Source organism: Phoxinus phoxinus (genome assembly GCF_949152265.1).
Source record: "Phoxinus phoxinus genome assembly, chromosome: 5".
Classification (NCBI taxonomy): domain Eukaryota; kingdom Metazoa; phylum Chordata; class Actinopteri; order Cypriniformes; family Leuciscidae; genus Phoxinus; species Phoxinus phoxinus.
The window spans coordinates 36,704,547-36,728,972 of record NC_136880.1 but is presented as its reverse complement, the minus strand read 5'-3'; the positions used below and the strand labels follow the sequence as shown (position 1 = coordinate 36,728,972).

At 36.1% G+C, this 24,426-nt stretch overlaps 1 protein-coding gene across 6 annotated transcripts; it reads right to left on the bottom strand.

The window, feature by feature from the left end:
- Window positions 1-545: 545 nt before the first annotated feature.
- Window positions 546-21,935, bottom strand: LOC306999307 (sterile alpha motif domain-containing protein 9-like). Of its 6 annotated transcripts, XM_079613850.1 has the most exons (6): window positions 21,603-21,825; window positions 21,163-21,411; window positions 20,985-21,055; window positions 18,422-20,299; window positions 6,884-6,965; window positions 546-5,450 (listed from the first exon to the last, which is right to left on the bottom strand). In XM_079613850.1, the coding sequence occupies exon 6, from the start codon at window positions 5,440-5,442 to the stop codon at window positions 2,248-2,250; it is 3,195 nt and encodes a 1,064-aa protein (XP_079469976.1). In that variant the 5' UTR covers window positions 5,443-5,450; window positions 6,884-6,965; window positions 18,422-20,299; window positions 20,985-21,055; window positions 21,163-21,411; window positions 21,603-21,825; the 3' UTR covers window positions 546-2,247. The 6 variants fall into 6 exon arrangements, 5 of the variants coding, with proteins under 5 accessions (XP_079469976.1, XP_079469979.1, XP_079469980.1 ...); XM_079613853.1 differs by lacking the exons at window positions 20,985-21,055; window positions 21,163-21,411; window positions 21,603-21,825 and having other exon boundaries at window positions 18,422-18,582; window positions 18,821-18,979; window positions 19,134-20,141; XM_079613854.1 differs by lacking the exons at window positions 20,985-21,055; window positions 21,163-21,411; window positions 21,603-21,825 and having other exon boundaries at window positions 18,422-18,574; window positions 18,821-18,979; window positions 19,134-19,556.
- Between the last annotated feature and the right edge of the window lie 2,491 nt (window positions 21,936-24,426).

The window sequence follows — 24,426 nt, the reverse complement described above, 5'->3', positions numbered from 1 at the left end:
GCAGCTTTACAAACAGTAATATAGGCCTAAGCATTCATATTGAGCCGTTTTAGAGCTGGGCGATATAAATAAATATGTTGCTGATATAAATCATACGATGTTTTAGATTTAGCTAAATTATATTTATTAATTTACCCAGCAGATAAGTCAATGGCACTTTAAGTGAGCAATGATCATGACTGCATTAAATTACTAGCATTGGATACTATAGATTACCGCCGCAAAAATAAACCAGTCGCATTTTAAAGTCGTTCGCGAAATGACCGCCAGGTGGCGCAAAGGGACATTTCGCAAAACAGCAACAATTGCCGCATTTTGAAACGTAAGTGGGGCTAATGTCAATTAACAGTAAGGATGAAATTATACAACTATGGACATTTCTGCAGGTTATAAAGTAGGCTAATAATTGTATTAAATAAATAAGATTTGGTTAATGTTGTTTAAACAAACAAGTTATAGTCTACCTATTATTTGTAGGAACAGTGAACTATTATTTATCTGTGTGTAAGTTGTTTATTTAAAAAAACAGCACAATGTCTTGTAAAAAAAACTTTTTTATTATTTCAACAAGAATGAGACTGAATATAAAAAAAGAAACAAAAAACAGAATAGAACAAATTTTTAGAACACAAATAATAATACAACTTTTTTCAAATATGCCTATTTATATTAGGCTACAACAGAGTTGGTTAAATTTAACAAAAGCAAAAATTAAATATGTAAAAGTACATTTTAAACACAATAGAACAAACTTTTAGAACAGAAAAATAGAATCAAAAGTTAAAAATAAGAACTTAATAAACGTAAAAATTAACCGAAAGCCACTTGCCTCAGTTCAGTCACGATTTTTATCTGTTATCGATTTTTATCTGATTATGTAATCCATATGGAACCGAGAGGTCACAGAGGATCAACTCAAAAATGTTTAGCTATCATGTCATGTGTATGAGCGCTGCGCAATTAGGAAAGGACCGGCAAGAGTGAAAGTCTTGCTCCAATTAAATGTAAATCGCGCTGAATTAAAATGTAAAAACATCAAATAATTTCTTTGTCGAAATGTTGCGACATGGTTTCATTTAAGTTGTGTTTTAATTCAATTTTTGCAACTTGTCCAGCTGTATCTACAGTGTAGGCATTTTCTTTGATGGCTTTCGCACTATCTGCCCATTTTTTAGCTTCAGCAAAGTTCTTGACAACAAGTGTCTTGCTAGAGCTTGGGGAATTGTGAAGTCTTTATCAAACCTTTCTCAGAAGATTCCATAAAAATGTCTTGTATTTTATTAAGACCACCTTAGTCTGAGTTTTTCTTTCCATCAGTGGTGAAAACAGAGTCTCTCATCGCCTTCTGTCTTGCATTGACGAGTGATCAGTATACTTATTGATTTAACAAGAACATCCTTCACTTCAAAAGTTTTAAAAAAGGCATCACAATGCTAATGTTTGCTAGTGTTGCAAAATTCCAGGATTTTCGAGGCTGGAAATTTTCCATTAGAATATATGGGAATAAACTGTTTATCCTATAACAGGGAACTTAAAATGTAGTTGAAAAAAGTATTGCAGCATAATCTTGGTTAAAACTACCAGATTTAATGCAATTTCAGTTGAATTTCTACCCTGCACAATACTCAATCACATGCACACAGCACACTTACTGGGGGCTATTGAGACTGGCTACACCTCCTGCATGGACAGTGCATTTCTCCATAACAAAATAATGTCCTTCTTGGGGAGTATTTAAGTAAATTATATAACTTTATGTTTAAAACTTCCTTGTGCTGTGTGTAAGCTGTTTTGCATCAACATTATACCATTGTAAAAACAGAAACACTGACTGAGCAAACATTTAGGTGACATAAAAAAAAAATAGTCTAAAAATGAATCTTGCCCACACACAGTCCCCCTGAAATACAAAAATCCCCCATAAGTCAAAGTGGGGAATGATCTATAGAACTAAAGTTTTAAAGTAAATACCAAAATGTGTTTATACAGTAGCCATCTAGCCAGTAAATCAGATATGCTAAATGTGAGCTAGTTTCATTGACTATCATGTGCTAGCTAGCTCAAGCTGTGATGCTCTTTCTTCTACCTTCTGCTAGTTTTCTGTTATCATACAGAATCACTTTATACTAGGTTATAGTTTGTTTTAGCAAGTTTAAATACATTTCCCTAGATGTCCAATTAATTCCCATAAATTACTGTAAATTCCAGTTAAGTTTCCAACTTGGAATATTTCCAAAATTCCCCAGATTAAATGTCCTCTGTATTTAAAGTGAACTGAACTTTTGTAACCCTCATGAAGTCAAGCAATATATGCCATTTGGAGCAGTTATGGTTATTCACTAGTTGTTTGATACATTCTGTGGCAAGATGCTGATGAAGAAAGCGAATTACTTTGAATTGGGGTTTTTTTTTCGGCCCCAAATTCCCCCATTTTTCTGTTGCAAATTCAGTCATCAAAAAGGGATAAGGCTCCATTTTCTCCAATATGGATTTTTCTTCCCACAATGCACCTTTGATGTCTAGAAAATCTTCACAAATATGCCTTGAGAGAGTTGGATCATCAAAATTTGAACTCAGCAAAGCCAGTATGCAGAAGAGCCGTGCTTCTTTGCTTTCAACATTGAAATCTTTTAGTATGTTAGTTACAACATTTTTAACATACTCCTGATCAAAATTAGTTTTCATGATCATAAAACTGTAGAAGTTTTTAGTTCTGAAATCCTTTATTCCTTGAAGTTCATCAAGCTTCATTGCAAAAGCATGTTTTTCCTTGTCAGACAGTTCAGCTGTAATGAACTCACTCTGATCAACATGACGCCAGTATCTAAATTTGGGTCTCTTTGTTCGTATGCAGTTTAAGATGATGACACTTGCCCCTGTTTCTTCTGTGATTGTCCTCAATGAGCGCTGGAGTTCTTGTGCGTTTTCTGTTTCCTCTGAGTCTTCCACTAGTAGCAGGACTGGTATTTTTAATGACTGCTCACCTTTTCCACACTTTATCAGACGAGCAACATGTTGGGCTACTTTTTCCTTTGAAACGATGTTGTCTTTTAGCACGGCACATCTGAATTCTTTTCTCAGATTCCACATCACATGCATGGCCATGGTGGTGCCGCCACACCCCGGGTGATGAAAGAGATTCACCACGACACAAGTACTTTCTTTTTTTTTTGTCTGAGATTTTATTGTGTTCTTTAGTTTTGAGTGTTTGTCTCGTTTTATGAAGGGCTTTGCTGTAGGTTGCTCTGAGAAATAGAAGTTCCACCATTTCACTTTGCCTCCTCTATAGAACTCAGATTCCGTTTTAATTTTGAACTCTTCAAATTCTGCAGAGCACTCATATTCATTTTCACATTCATTTTCACACAGGATATTAAGTGATGTCATCAGGTCCTCATCTGTCTTTTGGAGAATCACCAAACTTCCCTCAGCAGATGGAAGAAGTCTCTGAGCATTTTGCTTGTTCTGTCCCAGTTTCAGAATTGTCCCATTGATTTCACTGAGTTCCAGGTCATATATGCTCCGTTGACTGATGTCATGTTCACACATGGTTTGAATGAAATCCCTCCATTTTAGAAAAGAAGCATCTGATGTGCAAATACTTAAAATGTTCTCTGACCCACCAAGTTTTTTATAAAATGACATGAAAGTGTCAAAAATTGGATCATTCATGGCCTCAACAGTGGAGAGTAGGAGGAATATGACTAAGAATCGTCCTCTTGGAAGAGTGTCTGGGTTGCAGAGGAATGAGATCATGTTTTCTACTTCTCCTGCTTTGTGTATTAACCATTCACTTGGTCTGAGTGGTGTGTCAGGTTGAGTGTTGGGGTCTTCTCTGCCATTACAAAATACCCAACTTGTTTGATCGTACAGGTTGAGTTTTTCCACAATTGTTTGTGGGTCCCCATGGAACTGGCTTGGTTTGTGAAGATTTACAATTTGAACGTCACTGTGGCAGGAACCATTTTTTACAGAGTTTGGATCAAAGTCCAACACACAGAACCATTTCAATGTTGTCATGAACTGAAGATGCTTGAGTTGTTCAGAGTGGCTTTTGTTTTTTACTAAGATGAAGTAATCATAATGATCCAGTCTACTTCCTCCACATGTCAACAGATTCTTCAGCTTTTCCCCCTGGTTTGATGTTCCTTTGCTTTCAGGCCTCTTTTCTGCCTCCATCCTCCTTTTGTCCAGAACATTCATTTGCTTATTTATTTTTGTCAGTTCATCTTGTATGTCTTTTGGATTACCAATTTTATAGATATCTCGTGTTGCCGCTCCCTCTCTGATGAATAGTGATTTTCCTTTGCTCTTTTTCCATTGATTGTCCTCATCTAGAGTCTGGATAGAAAACAGCGTACCCTGAACTATGCTGTGGGATGGAACAACATCCACCTCTATGACATATTTGCCAGATAGGGTGCTGTCAGGGCTGAGTACTTCTACAAAGCGTGGCTGTCTGATGCATGCCTTTGCTTCATCTGTGTGGTCTTCAAAGTATGATTTAATACCCTGATTAAAATGATCAATGATAGAGTCTTTCTTGTCAACACTGACCCCAATGATCTCAGCATGAGCGTATTGAGTGCCTTTGGAGTCTGCTACACCAAAGTGGATGGTTCCATTTGTGCGACTGTTCATACACCCTGCAGCAAACCGGAACACCTCTTTATTGAACTTCTTCTTTATCACAGTAATATCATCTGTTCTGCCCATGAACTTGTACTCATGAACTGGATCAATCAGATTGCCTGGTCCTGTCTCTGGTGGTAAAGTGTAGTTTTGAATGTATCGTTGAGAAGCAGAACTCTGGTCGAATGGATAGAGAGTACATGAGTGTTGTTCAGGCCTCCTTGTGATCTTTTCTTTATCAGTTATGTTATCTGCATTGGTGACTGATGTTTTAAGGTCAGCTGACTCTTTTAGTTCAGTTTCTTTGGAGGCTGAGAAACTGGATGTTGCTTTATGCTTTTTTTCTTGAGAAGGGGCTAGTCTTAACGGTTCTTTTGGCTGGGAATTTGTTTTATTTGTGATTATATCCATTGAATCATTCATTTTTTGGTTTGATTTTCCCTTTGATTTTTTAACTGTATATATGGATGTTTGCGTTTGATCTGTTGAAAGGTCTTGGATATCCGCAGTTGTGTTTGTCTTGCCCTCTTCTTGCTGTATTTGGGAATGTTCAGTAGAAGCAAAGTCTGGATCATTACACCGTCTAAACTCCATTAATCGTTTGATTATAATAACAGCTGGACCATTCTTAATGCCAGTATCAACCAGATCTTTGCGTTCGTAGTAAACTAGTGCTTCCCCTGATACTTCTTCTTCATATAATATGTCTGCATATTTTTTATCTATGTTAACTTCTTCAGTTAACCAGAAGTGAACTTGCTCTTTTGTCCACTCCTTCACTCGATGGGGAAGTGTTATTTTTTTACTCATTGTCACCACTGAAAAACAAAAACAAAAATAACACATTTTTTTTTAAATGGCTGACACCACATAGTAGTTTAGCTTAGATTTATTAGTTTTTTTTGTGTTCTTGTTTTTTATAGTCTTACAGAAAGTTAAAAAGTTAAATTGATTTTGATTAATAAAATAATATTAAAAAAAACATGAAATATTAGTTTTAGCAACACAATATACCATGATACATAATCTAGAAAGCTACTTGATTCAGCTATGCCCAGATTCAGAGAAACAGAGAAATAAATATCAGATCTATCAAAAGTTAATCAAACAAAACAACTTTGAAGATATTTAGCTATATTTGTCTCAGTGTTTTGCCTTTGTAGGACAGTGTTGTAGTCTTACTTAACTGAATGATATACTTTCTGTATGCTCTAGGTCAGGGACATGCCAATAGATGATAGCATAGTGTATCGACGATAGTCAGGAGTGTGAGGATTGAGGACTCAAGAATTTTTATTTTTATTTTTTTTATTTTTTAACAGACTACAAAACTACATTGCACATCAAAATTTGCGATTAAATTGCAAGGTGGTCTATTCACAAATTGTCAAGAGTGCCTGATATAAAAGAGGCATCATTCTTACACAGTTGTGGTTTAAGCCAAGGCAAAACGACATTGTAGTTCATCGGCATTTTGTTTTTTGTTTCCATAACACATTAACAAAACATTTTAATTACAATAATAACACTAATAACAATACAATTACAACTTATTATTAATACTACTGCTACTAATAATATCACTAACATTTTATGTAGCCTAATACTAAAGGTACTGTAGACCTTTTACAGGAGTTGAGTAAAATAAATAGAGGTTGTGACCAAAATAGGGTTACGTGGCCATGGTAGAAACCTCCCAGGGGGTGACGCGGCACACATACAGTACAGTATGTATTTTTCAAATACTGCCATACCGGTGCGTAGCTGAAGCAATTGCTCCATCTATTCAATGGCTCTATTGGCTGCATACCCTTTTCTTACTAATGGTTAGGCCTATATACTATGCAACTGCCAGAATCTTAAAAAAAAAAACAATACTGTGATACAGATTTTTGGTCATACCACCCAGCCCTATACTGGAGGTTTTTTTTCTCATTGTTTAAAGATGTTTTGCCTTTTATTTATCATTGGCTTCATCAGTTAAATCATAGGAATATCAATGACAATGTTATCCAAGCTTAGTAGATATTTTATAGTTAAAAGTGTTCAAGGTGTCCTCTAAAGGAATTTTAGAGCTCTTAAATTAGACTTATGCCTACATAAATGAGTATTATTATTATATATATTTTTTTAATATGTATGAAATACTCAATGGCTTTTCACAATTTCACCTTTTAATGGTAAAATGTGACTAAAAACAGACTAAATGGCTGTTGTGATAGTAGTATCATAAACACTGTGTTGATCTTACCCTTCCTGGAGCGCTATGATGACCAGATTAAAACCGTTCTCTCCACCACTGGTATTTCTCTTCTTGTTGTGTTTCACAGCATCTTACAGTAAGAAAAACACATATTTGAGTCACATCTACTCGCTATAATTCAGTTTCATCACCAGAGGGTCTTATCACAACACTATGTTATGTGCTTTTCACCCAGCTCCTGTAACTCATTGGCATTGCATGGTGCTAACAATGTCATGGTTATGATTCCTGAAAAAGCCCATGTTTTAAGAATTTTGTGTTTTGCAGTAAAAACATTGAAATACTATTACAATTTAAGACAACTGTTTTCTATGTGAATATATTGTAAAAAAGTAATGTATTCCTGTGATCAAAACTGAATTTTCACATGCTTTGAAAAAAGCTAAATTGGAGTGTAATTTTATTATATTTATGGTGGATGGTACATGCACATCTCTTTTCACCATAGGCTTGATGTAAATAAAAATACAGGCTGATCATTATTTTCTCACACAATACCGTGTATTTGCTAATTTTATATTGATTTTCCAATGCAGGTAAATGAACATCTGAGAGACATTTTGGCCCACGAAAAAATAGTTAAAGATGCAGACGAACCCTCCACTCTTCAAAAGGTGAGAATATTATTTAACCGTACGTACATTAAGAGGTACACCGCAGATCTCATGCTAAAATAAGCAGGGATGTGATTTATATGGATTTCTGTATTTTCTGACCTGTTAAAATGGGTGTTTTTCACATATTTTGATTTTTTGACTGTAAAATCCTAAAACAATGTGCTATCTTCGTGTCCAAGGTGTCATCTTTTTCAGAAAAAGATTAGCTTTCAACAAATTACAGTTATTGATCATTATTGTGTGTGGTAGTTAAATAGACAAAAATAAAAAACGAGAATAAATTGTCAGATTTTTATTTAGAAAAAAAAACAGAAAAATCACGAACGAAAGAAACTAACACTTTAAAGTTGAAAAATGAAGTATAATACAACTATACAAGTCCTTTTTGTGACATTGGTTTGCAGTTTTCATTTAGGACACTTTTTTTCATACACGCACAGACAAATGCGTCCATTGATTCATATTAGGCACGCACACATACACATGCATACACCACATGTAAAGATACGTGAAAAAGTAACGGCCATCCGCCTCCCAAGTTTCATTAAAAACCATCCCAATCCCCTCTTCTGCTGTCTACCACTTCTTTCACCATGTATTTGTTCGTTTCTTTTATTATTTTATACAATCCAAAACACTAACCTGCCGCGCTTCGTATCTCTCGGTTCAAATCCTTCCTTTCCCGCTCTGCCAGAAAGCTGCTGTCATTTGTTGACGGAAAGCATGAAATTACCGTAATAAGCCGTATATTGCCGAAAAGCGCATATGCCTACTGTCAGGGGCAATTTGAATTGTTTTGATAGTGCAAAAACGGTTGAAGAGTTACGGTACAATGAATACAGCTTGCTGATCTGTTTCGGCGACGACACATCCGGTTCTAAAGGGCTTACCAGAGCCCGTCTACGGAGAGCCTGTTCACTCCCGAATTTTGGTTGTAGTTCCACCAGAGTTCCACTGGGGGCGATCGCCCCCGAGTGCAAAATGAATGGGAGTCTATGGGGCTAGACGGCTAAATTAGTCTCTTTCACCTGATTGCCGTTGAGAAATCTCAGATTTGATTGTAGGTTTGGCAAGTTCAACATGGGTTATAGGTCGAAAATTGAATGAACGAGTACTTATGTCCTTTCGATTTCTTACAGGTTGAGTTGTTGTTGCCCATAACACGCTAGCATTCTGCTAATGAACGCTGATTGGTCAGTGAATGACTGGTTACGACCAGAGATACCGCTTGATGGCATCATGGCATCCGAAGCGGGAACAGAATGTATTCTAGCAGAAACTCTTCTAGCACGTGTGTTTACCTGTGTCAGCTGTGCTGGCGATGCCTCGAGAGAAAAGAAAGTGCAGAGCGCGAAAGCACCACAGTGTCTGAAGGATTGCCGTAAAGCAGTATCTCTGGTCGTATGATGTGTATGACGTCATTGACATTTTGAAAGACTTTTTAAAGCAAATGAGTGACTCTAAAAAATCTAACACCCAGCAATGTGCAATTTCTTTGCATCTCCTTTCGAATACAACATTCAAATTACTAGACAAAAAATTATATCTTGAGAAAAGTGGATTTTGAGGGGTATAGCTCCATAGACCTCCATTCATTCTGCACTCGTCCTGTGAGCGCCCTCATGTGGAATCAGAGTGGAACTGCAACCAGTCAGAAGCCGGAAGTGTAGCGAGAGTGAACCTTCTCCCCTTATTAGGCCCTGTCCCAAATGGCACACTCCGGACTTGTGGACTTCCTCAGAGTCCACACTTTGGTGACGTCATGTAGTGCAGACCTATAGGGCCTTTGGCGCGAGTCCACGAGGGCGCATTGAGAGGTATTTTTGGGACAGACTCGATCGTCACGCCGGAAATAGGAAGACGGTCCGGTTGTTGTTTAAATATTATATTTCTACATTTACATATGATTCAGTAAAGCCCTGACATTCGGTTATATTTATTTAATGAATCATAATGTGATCGTAGCCTATTATTCAGTGCACTATTTATGTTTATATTAAATATAAATATATATTTATGTTTGAGACATCAACCACTGATTGATGACCATATGACTGTATAAACTGTAGGTAATAACTTGTAAAATGTACACATAGGTCATAAAAACCATAATGATATTTACACTTAAATATTTTCTTCTCATGTTAACGTGAGCGAAAGCTCCTCCCATTCGTTGTCTGATTGGCCTTTCGCAAATTCGCAAGGATTTCTGGGTAGTTAAAGTGCGTGAAGCCTGCATCTATGCGGGCTTCGCGGAAGACCGCTTCAAGGGTACAAAGGGGGCGCTGCTGAGCACACTTCAGAGCGTTAAAATGATGAATGGGACGGTCTACGGACTCGTAGACTCAGCGAGCACGCACAATTTAAGTCCACGAGACCGAAAGTCCACATGAAGTGCGTCATTTTGGACAGGGCCTTAGACATTCTCTGGGCTAACTCTCTGATGCCGGAAGTGGGCGTTTTTCCCTCTGAAATAGCAAAAGCATCACACACTGAGCTGTACCTGCTCCAAATAAATAGCCTTAGTAATTAAATAAAAATACAAAATCGAACTAAATAAAATAAATAAATAATATAAAACAAAATCAAACCAAAGAAAATAAATCTTATAAAAGTTATGCAGGCACACATTTAACAATAATTGTCAAGTGACAAATAAATAAAATTAATCAAAACTCCATGCAACTGAGTTAATCCTGAGGCGCCTTTCGCCATGACACTCGTAAAGAAAAACTTCTATGTCTTCTTTGAACTAGAAACGAAACACAAAAGGCTCTTTTATTCAATTTTTATTTATTTGTCACTAGACAATTATTGTTAAATGTGTGCCTGCATACCTTTTATAAGATTTATTTTCTTTGGTTTGATTTTGTTTTATATAATTTTAATATAATATAATATAGTAATTTTAGTTTGTTTAGTTAATTACACAGCTAGTGTGTGATGCTTTTGCAATGTCAGAGGAAAAAACACATTTTATTTAAATTAATCATTTTTGTTTTTTCAGTCCATCATAGAATTATGTTGTGTATGGTGATGGTCTAAAAATGCTTTTCAATTTAATCAAATGCTCAAACACTCAAGCTTTGTTTTCATTTTATATATATATATTTTTTTAAGATTTGTTAAATGCATATTTTTAATCATTTGACACAACAAAAATGGATAAAGTATAATTTTAACTTTTAAAAAACGATTAACATTTCTTAATAGTAGTATATTGTCTTTTGTTAATATGACAAAACATAGTTCTTATCTTTTATAATATTTTATATTATAAATATAAATATATTTGTGAAAATAAAGTTATTAGAACGCGTAACAAATATAGTTGTATATTTCATGTTGTTGTTGCTTTTAATATATAATATTTGAACCTTAAAAAGTTTAATAAGATGGAATACATTTGACTTTTTTAAACGGCTACGGTTTACAGTTAACGGTACAAGTTTAAATAACATAACGTTATCTGTCAGCAGAACAATTAGAACAATCAGAGAAAACTTAAATAATGGTCAGGGGATCTCTGGATAATCCGTAATTCGTTTGTAATTATAAAACGAAAATACCGTTTTTCTGTTTTTTGTTTCAAAACGAAAAACCAAATAACCGTTTTTGGTGTCAGAATCAAAAAACAAAAAAAACAATTAAAAACGGGCCGTTTTTCGTTTTTGGCGATCATTTTATCGTTATTCCTTTTTGAACAAAGAATGAAGAGAGTCTTTGAACTTCAGTCAATTTGTTTTTCGTTTATAAACCAAAAACGGAGGTCACGTGGTGGATAATCCGTAATTCGTTTTTCTGTTTCAAAACAAAAACCAAATAACGGTTTTTGGTGTCAGAATCAAAAAACGAAAAACCAATTAGAAACGGTCCGTTTTTCGTTTTTGGCGTTCATTTTATCGTTATTCCTTTTTGAACAAAGAATGAACGAAAAACGGAAGTCACGTGGTCTAGTCCTTTTTTGGAAGCGAAAGTGGGCTAACCCTTTCAAAATAAAAGTAACTAGATATAGTTAGCGAGGTGATTGTTGACTAAAACTGAACTAATATAACGTTTTTTAGGACAACTAAAGTAGCACTGGGTGTGAAAAAAAAAACACTTTAGTTAACTGAAATAAAAATTAAAACTAATAAAATAATAACTGGCTGTTAGGGAGAATTAAACATTTGTAAGACCATTGGTGACCTGTAACTTCAGATTAAGACAAGTGAACTCATTTTATATGTAGCTTAGGATAGCAGGTAGCCTATTTATTTATAAGTTTCTATTATTTAATTCACATTTTAGTTTTGTAACATATTTATAGCCCTTCTTGCTATGTGGAAGCTCAACCAGCAGATCCCCCTTCTGTGCACCGACTCTTTCTGTGGCGACAACAGGCAACAAGGGTTTGACCTTTTGACTTGTGTTTTTATCAAAGAGAAGGCAAGGACTACCAACAGAAGCTAATCATTGAGTTTGAAGGGTGTGCAGAACTTCAGCTCCTCTTTCTATGGCACTAAAGCTGCTAAAAACTCTCAGCATCCACCATACTGTTACCCCTTTCTGTGTCAAAAAACAAAACTCTTCCAAAACAAATCTATAAAGTTGTATACTTTTTATTTTCCTTTGCATTTTTCTCCAGTGTAATATACTTATTATGTTAGTAAAGTAGATTAAATATTTTTTTATGCAGCTTGTAGTTCTCATTAGTTATGTAGACCTACTTGTGTGTAAAACCTAGCCTTATGATCTCTAGCTCACTTTCAGATCTTTTAGTGCTTTTTTGGGTTTAATTCTGTTTGATGAACCATCAGGGAAAGGCAGTGCTCTGTACTCTTGGTACTTGTGTAAAGTAAAATAAAAGTGAAGTTAAATCATTTAGTTTTTCTCCCTGGTACTCGTGTCAGGGCCTCCCAGCCAGAGTTTCCCCAATACCTGGAGGAACAATACCTGTGCACTGTGTGCAGGGTTTAAGGACTGATGATAGTAGCATGACTGGCCCCATGCGGTCACCTACCATCACTCTCTCTTCAAATAAATGCTGGACTGGCAGGACAAAGCAGCACACCACTCCTTCCTCCGCCACCATAAAAGGGCCTTGTTGTCACTTTCAAATATTTACATCATGGTTTATGGTAAGCCACATCTTTGAATTGTGGCACTACTTTTGTGGAATTGGATGATGTCAACTTATGTCTTTAAATACAAATGTACATCATAATGTACAACGGTACAGTGAAGCAGGGCTCTGCATTGCAACTCTTTCACTTGCATATATGCCCTTAAATGATTTACAAGCATAGTGGGGGAGTGAAGACTAAAAATACTGTAAATGTTATAATGTTAATGTTATATTATAGTTTTATACATTTATAGTTCCTCCTCCAGGTTGTGGTTATAGGCTCTGCAGTGGACAGATGTAGATTTAGCCAGAGCCAGGTGCCAATACAGCCTCCTCCTGAGAGCAACACATTCCCCTTGTAGTGTTTTACATAGATAATAAATAATGTTCACCAATCTTTTTTATATAAAGTGTGGTGTTGGTTGTGCATGTGGCAAAATGGTCTTACAAATGTTTAATTCTCCCTAACAGCCAGAGTTATTATTTTATTAGTTTTAATTTTTATTTCAGTTAACTAAAGTGTTTTTTTTTCACACCCAGTGCTACTTTAGTTGTCCTAAAAAACGTTATAATAGTTAAATTTTAGTCTACAATCACCTCGCTAAGTAACTATAGTTACTTTTATTTTGAATAGCCTACTTTCGCTTCCAAAAAAGGACTAGACCACGTGACTTCCGTTTTTCGTTCATTCTTTGTTCAAAAAGGAATAACGATAAAATGAACGCCAAAAACGAAAAACGGACCGTTTCTAATTGGTTTTTCGTTTTTTGATTCTGACACCAAAAACCGTTATTTGGTTTTTCGTTTTGAAACAGAAAAACGAATTACGGATTATCCACCACGTGACCTCCGTTTTTGGTAACGAAAAACAAATTGACAGAAGTTCAAAGACTCTCTTCATTCTTTGTTCAAAAAGGAATAACGATAAAATGATCGCCAAAAACGAAAAACGGCCCGTTTTTAATTGGTTTTTCGTTTTTTGATTCTGACACCAAAAACGGTTATTTGGTTTTTCGTTTTGAAACAAAAAACAGAAAAACGGTATTTTCGTTTTATAATTACAAACGAATTACGGATTATCCAGAGATCCCCTGACCGTACACGGACCCGTTTTTCATTTTTGGCGATCATTTTATCGTTATTCCTTTTTGAACAAAGAATGAAGAGAGTCTTTGAACTTTAGTCAATTCGTTTTTCGTTTATAAACCAAAAACGGAGGTCACGTGGTGGATAATCCGTAATTCGTTTTTCTGTTTCAAAACGAAAAACCAAATAACCGTTTTTGGTGTCAGAATCAAAAAACGAAAAACCAATTAAAAACGGGCCGTTTTTCGTTTTTGGCGTTCATTTTATCGTTATTCCTTTTTGAACAAAGAATGAACGAAAAACGGAAGTCACGTGGTCTATTCCTTTTTTGGAAGCGAAAGTAGGCTAACCCTTTCAAAATAAAAGTAACTAGTTCGCGAGGTGATTGTAGACTAAAACTGAACTAATATAACGTTTTTTAGGACAACTAAAGTAGGCTAGCACTGGGTGTGAAAAAAAAACACTTTAGTTAACTGAAATAAAAATTAAAAATAATAAAATAATAACTGGCTGTTAGGGAGAATTAAACATTTGTAAGACCATTTTGCCACATGCACAACCAACACCACACTTTATATGAAAAAGATTGGTGAACATTATTTATTATCTATGTAAAACACTACAAGGGGAATGTGTTGCTCTCAGGAGGAGGCTGTATTGGCACCTGGCTCTGGCTAAATCTACATCTGTCCACGGCAGAGGCTATAACCACAACCTGGAGGAGGAACTAGTATAAATGTATAGAAGTATAATATAACATTAACATTATAACATTTACAGTAGGTTTTAGTCTTCACTCACCCACTATGCTTGTAAATCATTTAAGGGCATATATGCAAGTGAAAGAGTTGCAATGCAGAGCCCTGCTTCACTGTTCCGTTGTACATTATGATGTACATTTGTATTTAAAGACATAAGTTGACATCATCCAATTCCACAAAAGTAGTGCTACAATTCAAAGATGTGGCTTACCATAAACCATGATGTAAATATTTGAAAGTGACAACAAGGCCCTTTTATGGTGCCGGAGGAAGGAGTGGTGTGCTACTTTGTCCTGCCAGTCCAGCATTTATTTGAAGAGAGAGTGATGGTAGGTGACCGCATGGGGCCAGTCATGCTACTATCATCAGTCCTGAAACCCTGCACATAGTGCTCAGGTATTGTTCCTCCAGGTATTGGGGAAACTCTGGCTGGGAGGCCCTGACACGAGTACCAGGGAGAAAAACTAAATGATTTAACTTCACTTTTATTTTACTTTACACAAGTACCAAGAGTACAGAGCACTGCCTTTCCCTGGTGGTTCATCAAACAGAATTAAACCCCAAAAAGCACTAAAAGATCTGAAAGTCCCAGAGCTAGAGATCATTTTTGACTGAGTAAGGCTAGGTTTCACACACAAGTAGGTCTACATAACTAATGAGAACTACAAGCTGCATAAAAAAATATTTCATCTACTTTACTAACATAATAAGTATATTACACTGGAGAAAAATGCAAAGCAAACTAAAAAGTATACAACTTTATAGATTTGTTTTGGAAGATTTTTTTTTTTTTGACACAGAAAGGGGTAACAGTATGGTGGATGCTGAGAGTTTTTAGCAGCTTTAGTGCCATAGAAAGAGGAGCTGGAAGGCAGGCGAATTTCTGCACACTCTTCAAACTCAATGATTAGCTTCTGTTGGTAGCAGTGCTTGCCTTCTCTTTGATAAAAACACAAGTCAAAAGGTCAAACCCTTGTTGCCTGTTGTCGCCACAGAAAGAGTCGGTGCACAGAAGGGGGACCTGCTGGTTGAGCTTCCACATAGCAAGAAGGGCTATAAATATGTTACAAAACTAAAATGTGAATTAAATAATAGAAACTTATAAATAAATAGGCTACCTGCTATCCTAAGCTACATATAAAATGAGTTCACTTGTCTTAATCTGAAGTTACAGGTCACCAATGGTCTTACAAATGTTTAATTCTCCCTAACAGCCAGTTATTATTTTATTAGTTTTAATTTTTATTTCAGTTAACTAAAGTGTTTTTTTTTCACACCCAGTGCTACTTTAGTTGTCCTAAAAAACTTTATATTAGTTCAGTTTTAGTCTACATCTCCTCGCTAACTATAGCTAGTTACTTTTATTTTGAAAGGGTTAGCCTACGTTCGCTTCCAAAAAAGGAATAGACCACGTGACTTCCGTTTTTCGTTCATTTTTTGTTCAAAAAGGAATAACGATAAAATGAACGCCAAAAAACGAAAAACGGACCGTTTCTAATTGGTTTTTCGTTTTTTGATTCTGACACCAAAAACGGTTATTTGGTTTTTCGTTTTGAAACAGAAAAACGAATTACGGATTATCCACCACGTGACCTCCGTTTTTGGTTTATAAACGAAAAACGAATTGACTGAAGTTCAAAGACTCTCTTCATTCTTTGTTCAAAAAGGAATAACGATAAAATGATCGCCAAAAACGAAAAACGGTCCGTTTTTAATTGGTTTTTCGTTTTTTGATTCTGACACCAAAAACGGTTATTTGGTTTCTCGTTTTGAAACAAAAAACAGAAAAACGGTATTTTCGTTTTATAATTACAAACGAATTACGGATTATCCAGAGATCCCCTGACCCCCTGACCTTCCTCACAGCTTTTCTATTTAAATCTCTTTTATGCAAATACTATTTTGTTCAGATCAGCCACCTCAGGACTAGGACTGAGCATTAGAGAGATCTTATGTTTAGTGACACATAATTATTTTTGTAAATTGGAGGAATATGTAGCATCTGAGACTGGGGTCTACATCAGCCATGTTGATGTCTCCAAATTTTCTTCCCCATATAACAAATGAAATACCTTGTTTTCTTCAGCAGTCCTAAAGCATTATTGACAAGCACTTCTATTAGCCAATAGTTGTTGTTCGTTTGTTGTAAAATTTCTTCAAAAAACAAACAAACAAACCATTTGTTAATTTACATATACATTTAGTTTATCTTAATAGATAGAGCTACCTTTGCATCGCTCCTGCGGCTCTCCGTCAAGTTTGCTCTCGCTCATGTTTGCGGATAACCCCCAAAACACGAATTCAGATGATAATCTAGGGCTAAGCTATTGAAATATTTCAATTTGTAAACCTGTCAAAACCGTTTAAAAGTTTCGTTGTTCCACGGAAATGAAGTGGGGTTTAGTCGAATAAAACGAAAGTGATGTCAGAGAATGTCTAATAAGGGGAGAAGGTTCACTCTCGCTACACTTCCGGCTTCTGACTGGTTGCAGTTCCACTCTGGCTCCACATGAGGGCGCTCACAGGACGAGTGCAGAATGAATGGAGGTCTATGGAGCTATACCCCTCAAAATCCACTTTTCTCAAGATATAATTTTTTGTCTAGTAATTTGAATGTTGTATTCGAAAGGAGATGCAAAGAAATTGCACATTGCTGGGTGTTAGATTTTTTAGAGTCACTCATTTGCTTTAAAAAGTCTTTCAAAATGTCAATGACGTCATACACATCGTACGACCAGAGATACTGCTTTACGGCAATCCTTCAGTCACTGTGGTGCTTTCGCGCTCTGCACTTTATTTTCTCTCGAGGCATCGACAACACAGCTGACACAGGTAAACACACGTGCTAGAAGAGTTTCTGCTAGAATACATTCTGTTCCCGCTTCGGATGCCATGATGCCATCAAGCGGTATCTCTGGTCGTAACCAGTCATTCACTGACCAATCAGCGTTCATTAGCAGAATGCTAGCGTGTTATGGGCAACAACAACTCAACCTGTAAGAAATCGAAAGGACATAAGTACTCGTTCATTCAATTTTCGACCTATAACCCATGTTGAACTTGCCAAACCTACAATCAAATCTGAGATTTCTCAACGGCAATCGGCTGAAAGAGACTAATTTAGCCGTCTAGCCCCATAGACTCCCATTCATTTTGCACTCATGGGCGATCGCCCCCAGTGGAACTCTGGTGGAACTACAACCAAAATTCGGTACAATAGGACTTAATAGGGAGTGAACAGGCTCTCCGTAGACGGGCTCTGGTGATGTGTTTAGGCAGGTAAAAGACAATATGATTGGTCCATGACCATGTAACTGCCGCGGTAGCCTATGAGGTCTCTGCGGAACAAAAAAGGGCGTTCACAATTTTAGGGCGTTTTAAAAAGGGATAGGAGTTTTTCAACCTCTTTACCTTCTTTGCTCAAATCGAGAGGGAGATTCCCGGAAAAAGAGAGATCGAGCATATGAATATAAACAGATTGTTGTAATTTATCAGTTGTTTATCGTTTCATTTGTGTGAATTTGCTAGCTACCCATTGTAAAAAGTTCCAAGCAATCTATCCAAGCAAATTTGCTCATCTAGCGTTAACTATTAGGCAATTAACGACTTACAATAATAAAGAATAGCAACAGTGAGAGTTGCTAGAGATCCAGCACTGAGAGATCCAGAACTGACTGGACACTCTTCTTACAGACACTCAGCAAGGCAGGGAAATTGGCACAAGAATTAGAAAAATATTCCCTTTGCCATTACTCTATATATTTCATCAGTAGCTTTACTGTTATTCAAACATGTTTTGTAAAAAATATTTTTTTACTAATTTAAAGAAAAAGACAGTAATATGTTTTCATATTAACATGTAGGCTATATATGCATTATATTATATATTACAAACATATTGTACTATTTAAGACTAAAATGTTAGTCACAGTTAAATTTTAATTCAGAGACTTACCATATTGATAAAGCTTGTTTCAAGATCAACCGAGAAAGAAAATGAATCAGAGACAACTGTCAGCGCAACAGAGACGTTCTTGAGATGCAACAGAATAGTGTAGCTGTAGCACTTTATGAGAGAGCTGCTTGAAAGTAGGAAAAATGTCCGGCTCTGCAAAACTTAAACATGTCAGTAATGAGGGAGGTTAGTGGCACATTAGATATGAAATAAAAATCATTTTGTGTGGCCACTATCATGTCACAGCCCGGACCTGACACACAATATATTATCAAAGTGTGTTGTCCAAAGACAGACTGTCAAAACATTCAATAGAAATTATGAAACAAGTTTGGCAAGCCAATTACTCAAATCTGAGTGATCCAACATTGAGTGGTTTGTTTGACGTCTCAGTCTCACCAGACTTCTTGCAGACTGCTGCGGGTCTGGATGAGAGAGAGAATCCTGAGAGCCCAGCTCTGTTTCAGACTGAATATCATCAGCTCCACACTCTTCAAACCACACACAGAGTGCAGGAAAGAAAACAGACCATCCGTGTGCTCATTACACTATGGAGATCTGCAGGAAACACATTAATAACAACTAAACAACTACAAACACTTTGACCAAAACACTAATCTGGGCATTTAACACTTGCCTTAAAAGTGCATAAAGTAATTATTTTCCACTCAACAAAAGTTTTCAACTGAAATAAATGAATAGTAAAGCGTACATGTTCACTATAAAAAATTATGTATTTTCCAGTCAGAGCCGCGACGCGGAGCGTGGACAAGAGAGAGAGATTTTCGAGAGAAATTCAGACTTCCGTCTATGCCTCATATCTAACCTAAAAAAACAAAGTTTAAACATGAATTTGAATGCAAAAACAGTTATTTGAGCGATGAGTTCTTTTGAAGAATATTTAGAATGCATTCCAAACACTGGATGTGTACGTATGCTTGAGTATGTTTTTCTTTTTTTTACTGGAAATCTGGAATTTCATTGTCTCATTAAAAATATTTGTGTGTGTAGGGCAAAATAAAGCGCATTACCTGATGTTTTCATCATTGTAAACTAATACACTAAGAAATGAGAAGAGACTCGGTCACTGTCTTCCTCAATACTGGCAAAACAGAATAAAGATATAAATCGCAACGTCAAATATCCGTATTGATCCGTACAGATTCAGACATCTATTCTGTAATCATTTTAAGTGTAACCATACGTCATTAGGTATTGCCACACACTTTACATTGTACACATTGTAAATAACTGACAGATTCTGTAAAATATAGGCTACATCTGCTGCTGGACAAAACTATTTATTCTTCTTTAAATCCAAATATTAAAAAAGTCACAAAAAAGACATTTAAAAGTAAAAAAATTAGTCCGAATTCATAATAAAATTATACCCCTTATTTTTAACTTTTCTAAATTTTTCTGATAGGCTGAATAATCCTTAAATGCCCCAGCTAGAGGAAGCAATAATAAGGTAATCAGTATTTTTGTTTTATTCACGTCTGCAAAAAATGACAACCATTCAAATACACAGCTTGAGGTTAACCTCGCTCATAAGTGAAAGGTCGTTCTACTAGCTGTGTACATTCATGCAAGGAGAAAGACAGAAATGGTACCAGTAATGGACTAAAGGTACCAGATGAAGAGTCTGTTGCTTCATTCAGATCATGGGCCTTGGTTTATTCTTACCTTGGGCATCGGTCTGCTGTAACACACCAGACACCTTTTAACCTTCTAGAGATAAATCAGAGTCTAGAATAATCAAATTTAGTCATTTATTTGTCAGGGAAAAATAATGCCATTTACAAAATTAAGAAATAAAAAGACCAATGTAAACCAAATCACCAAGTAATCAATTTATCAAGGAGAAGAGAATCCTTCCTGGAATGTAAAAACAGATGCACAATAATTATGTCAATGTGTTGTGAAAGGAAATGAACAGTAAAAAAAAAAATTCTGTTAAAAAAAAAAACAGTAAAGCCAATCAAAGGCAAAAAGATGTAAGTCAATGGAGGATTTTCAAACTTTCATCTACTTTGCAAGCACTGTAAAATCGTTCCTTATATATATTTTTTTAATAATTGTATTAATATAAAGGCTTTCATTTGAGTATATTTAAGTCGAATAACTATAGATGATGCTGCATAAAATATTGTCTTTATAGCATTAAAAGAGCAGCATAAAAATGTTATAGATTTAAAATGTTCACCTAAAAAATAAAGCTTTTCTTCCATGTAACACAAAGGTCAAATGTTCCAAAAAAGTCCAACTTTACTTTTATACATTTCAAATGTGTAGAACAGTCTACACAATTCATGTATAACAAAATTTCAAATCATTTTGATACTTCTTTTTTTTTACATGACAAAGTTGAACTGTTGAACAGTCTTGCACAGTAGCCTACTGTCTTTTGAGCATCAAGAACATCAGCAATCTGTAAAAAATACAATTAAAAGTTTGCTTTTCTCTCCAGTGAGAATATTCCTAACAAAGGTGGTTATTGTTTGATTTCAGAGCATAAGCGTTTGACATGTATATTAATACATAACATGCAATTGAAACTCACTGTTTAGTTCACTGTAGCTGCTTTCTCTGCAGGCTCCGCTCACTGTTGTCCATCACGTTCAGTAACACCACCTGTTACCATCAACCACACCACAGGACAGGACAGGACATGTCATATTAGACTACCTATACAGGTTTGAGGTTATAATCTCAAATAATAGCAACTGTAGATGATTTACCCAGGTCTTTGAAGAGGTATAGTTCGTGATTTTTCAGTGCATAATAAAAGTCACGTTTCACTCTGTCTCCTCCGGCGTCTAGTGCTTCAAAGAGCTTTCTCATTTTTTGGGGGTTGGTATTTTCTGCTGTGATCTCTGCATATGTTTCAGGATTTATCATGCCTTTATTTTGTAGCTCATCTACTATTGACATCACTGAAGTAACCCTTTGAATAAGAGCTGCTCTGTTCCTATCCACAAACTGGCCCTCTGTGGATAAAATAATGAATTAGGCTATACTATAGCATAGAAACAAGGCTGTAGGCTATTTCAAACTATTCGTAACTCATTGTTATTAAAAAATAAACCGGTTCGTCTAATTATAAAAAATAGAGATTTAGATTTGTTTTTAACTTTTTGAGTTTAGCAACTAATCAGCTCACGCCGTTTTTCTCACTTACCAAAGCTGCTCATCGTGTTGAATAACAAACTTGATCCGGGAATTAAAATACAAAATAAAAAAGTTACCTGCTATAACTCTTGAATAAAATATAATAAAAACGTTTTTAAATATGCCGTAGCCTACACGCGTTGGCAAAATTCAGTCTATTTCAGCTGAACTAGTTTGATGTAAAGAAAGAGTTGCAGTTCCGGACGGGTAAAAACGAAAGCACTTTTCAATGTAAATAACGGGCTGGGGGCGTATGACATTATGACGTCAATCGTAGGCCTACCAAATGGCATCAAGCTAGGCCTATTAATCTACACTGTAGAGCTATGTTATTCGATAAAATAAGAGACTGGATGATTTGCGTTTGGTCTTAATAGGCTACAAAGTTTTTTTTTTCTTTTTTTCACATTTTTAACCCTTTGAATGAGGGCCTTTATCAATCTCAGAATTCAGTTGCGGCTCATCTTGGACTTGCCTCTGATTTAACTGAGCAATTTCGTCTTTCCATATTATGGCAGTCCACACAGATGTCTTGTCCTCTTCTCTGATAAGATTAATTTTTACGTCACCAGCATGGTGCTTGACCTTGAAGAAGTTTGGGTCGATATCTGTTCTAAATGAAATCACCAGGATGAACAGAAGAACCTCAAGAAGGTGCGGCGTTTTCATCCGAAACGGCAGCGTTTGGTCCGAAATGGTCTGTTAGGTCTGGGATGGCTGATCGGATGACTTGATTTTTCATTCTGCTCAACTTTCTCTTTTGAACAAGTGTCATTCACTGGAAAAAAGTAGATGTGAAGAATGAGAGGATCTTTACAGCGCATGTAGAGAAGAAGGTTAAAGTGTTCTTCCCACAGCGTGAACCAGCTTATAATTAGAGTTGTAAAAGAGAAGGATGGTTGGAGTATTTTGCCATGATAACGGGTCAACTCTGCAGATTGTAAAGATATTCCTTCATCTCTTTTGCTGAGGAGCTTCACAGCATCTTTGAGAGAGGGGTCAGACTCTGCTAAACAGGCGTAATGAGGCAGATGGGCCTCCTCCAGTTTCCCTGAGATCACGGTCACATCGATCACTGGACCAATTCGCTCACACTGAAGCCTCTCCAGCTCTGCACTGAGGAAACGTCCATCCACTGCACGATACTGGAGAGTGACGTCACCAGCACAGACCCATCGCATTCTGGTCCTGCTGCACTCGAATCGACCCGCCTGATGCTGATGCTGAACTTTGACCCTCCTTCATCTGTACAGACTGACGGCTCCACAGGAACCCACTGATCACAGTCGACAATGTGAACACAAGACTGACAGTGAAGATTAATTTCAGAAGGTTCAGGCGCAGAGACGTTCAGTCTATACTAGAACAGAAAGGGTAATGATAAATGAGATGTATAAAAGAGAAAAATGTTAGTATTAAATTATCTCACTCTTCCAGCTCTTCCAAAACCTTTGATTTGAAGTGAATCTTCACTTTCTTGTTGCAGCTGTGTCTCCAGTCCTCTTCTGTGCACTGGTCAGTGAGTTTACTGCACGTCCTCCTTAAAAGATGGAGGAAACAAACAAACAAAAAAATGTACAAGAGATATGAAATAATGATAAGAAAAGGAAACTGTATTTCACTTGTATTGATAGTATTTCAAAATCAATTATTGGAGACTAAAATGGGACTTGAGGAATATTATGGTTTATTTTACAACAAATTTTAAAAAGATAATTAGCTAAAAAATAAAAACTCGTTTGATGAACACTTTATGTCGATTTTTGTAGATATGTGCCATACATCCTGTCAACAAATGTTTTTTTGTGTGTAGTTTTGTGTAGTTTTTTTGTTTTTACATTATTTATCTTTAAATCAAAAAAGTCAAATGCACATTGAGCACACAAATCCTTCAATGATCACAGTGCAGCGCTTTAACAGGCCCATGGCCACCAAAGCGCTTTACATATTGCCTCACATTCACCCATTCATTCAACCATCCATACAACAGTGTCCCTGTACAAAAGACTAAAAATGATCAAACGTTGTATTTATAGTGTCAGTGTCACTGGTTTGCTTGAGGAGGGACTCGAGTTACGGTACAAATCACTGATGGATCCACACTGCATTGAAAATCAAAGCTTGTTTCAAGATCAAAACTGAGAAAGAAAATGAATCAGAGACATCTGTAAGCACAACAGAGACTTTCTTGAGATGCAACAGAATAGTGTGCTGTAGCACTTTATGAGAGCTGCTTGTAAGTAGGAAACATTCCCAACACTGTATATCCACAGCATAACACATAAGCACTGCAAAACTTAAACATGTCAGTAATGAGGGAGGTTAGTGGCACATTAGATATGAAATAAAAATCCTTTTGTGTGGCCACTATCATGTCACAGCCCGGCCCTGACACATAATATATGATCAAAGTGTGCTGTCCAAAGACAGACTGTCAAAACATTAAGTAAAAAATTATGAAACAAGTTTGGCAAGCCAACATTGAGTGGTTTGTTTGACGTCTCAGTCTTGATGGATTTTCCAGTCAGAGCTGCTTGACAAGGGAGAGAGATTTTCGTGAGAAATTCAGACTTCCGTCTATGACTCATATCTAACCTAAAAAAAACAACGTTTAAACATGAATTTGAATGCAAATACATATTTGAGCGATGAGTTCTTTCTAAGAACATTTAGAATGCATTCCAAACACTGGATGTGTAGTGCAGTGTATGTTTTTTTTTTTTTACTGGAAATCTGGAATTTCATTGGCTCATTAAAAATATTTGTGTGTGTAGGGCAAAATAAAGCGCATTACCTGTTTTCATCATCATAAACTAATACACTAAGAACTGAGA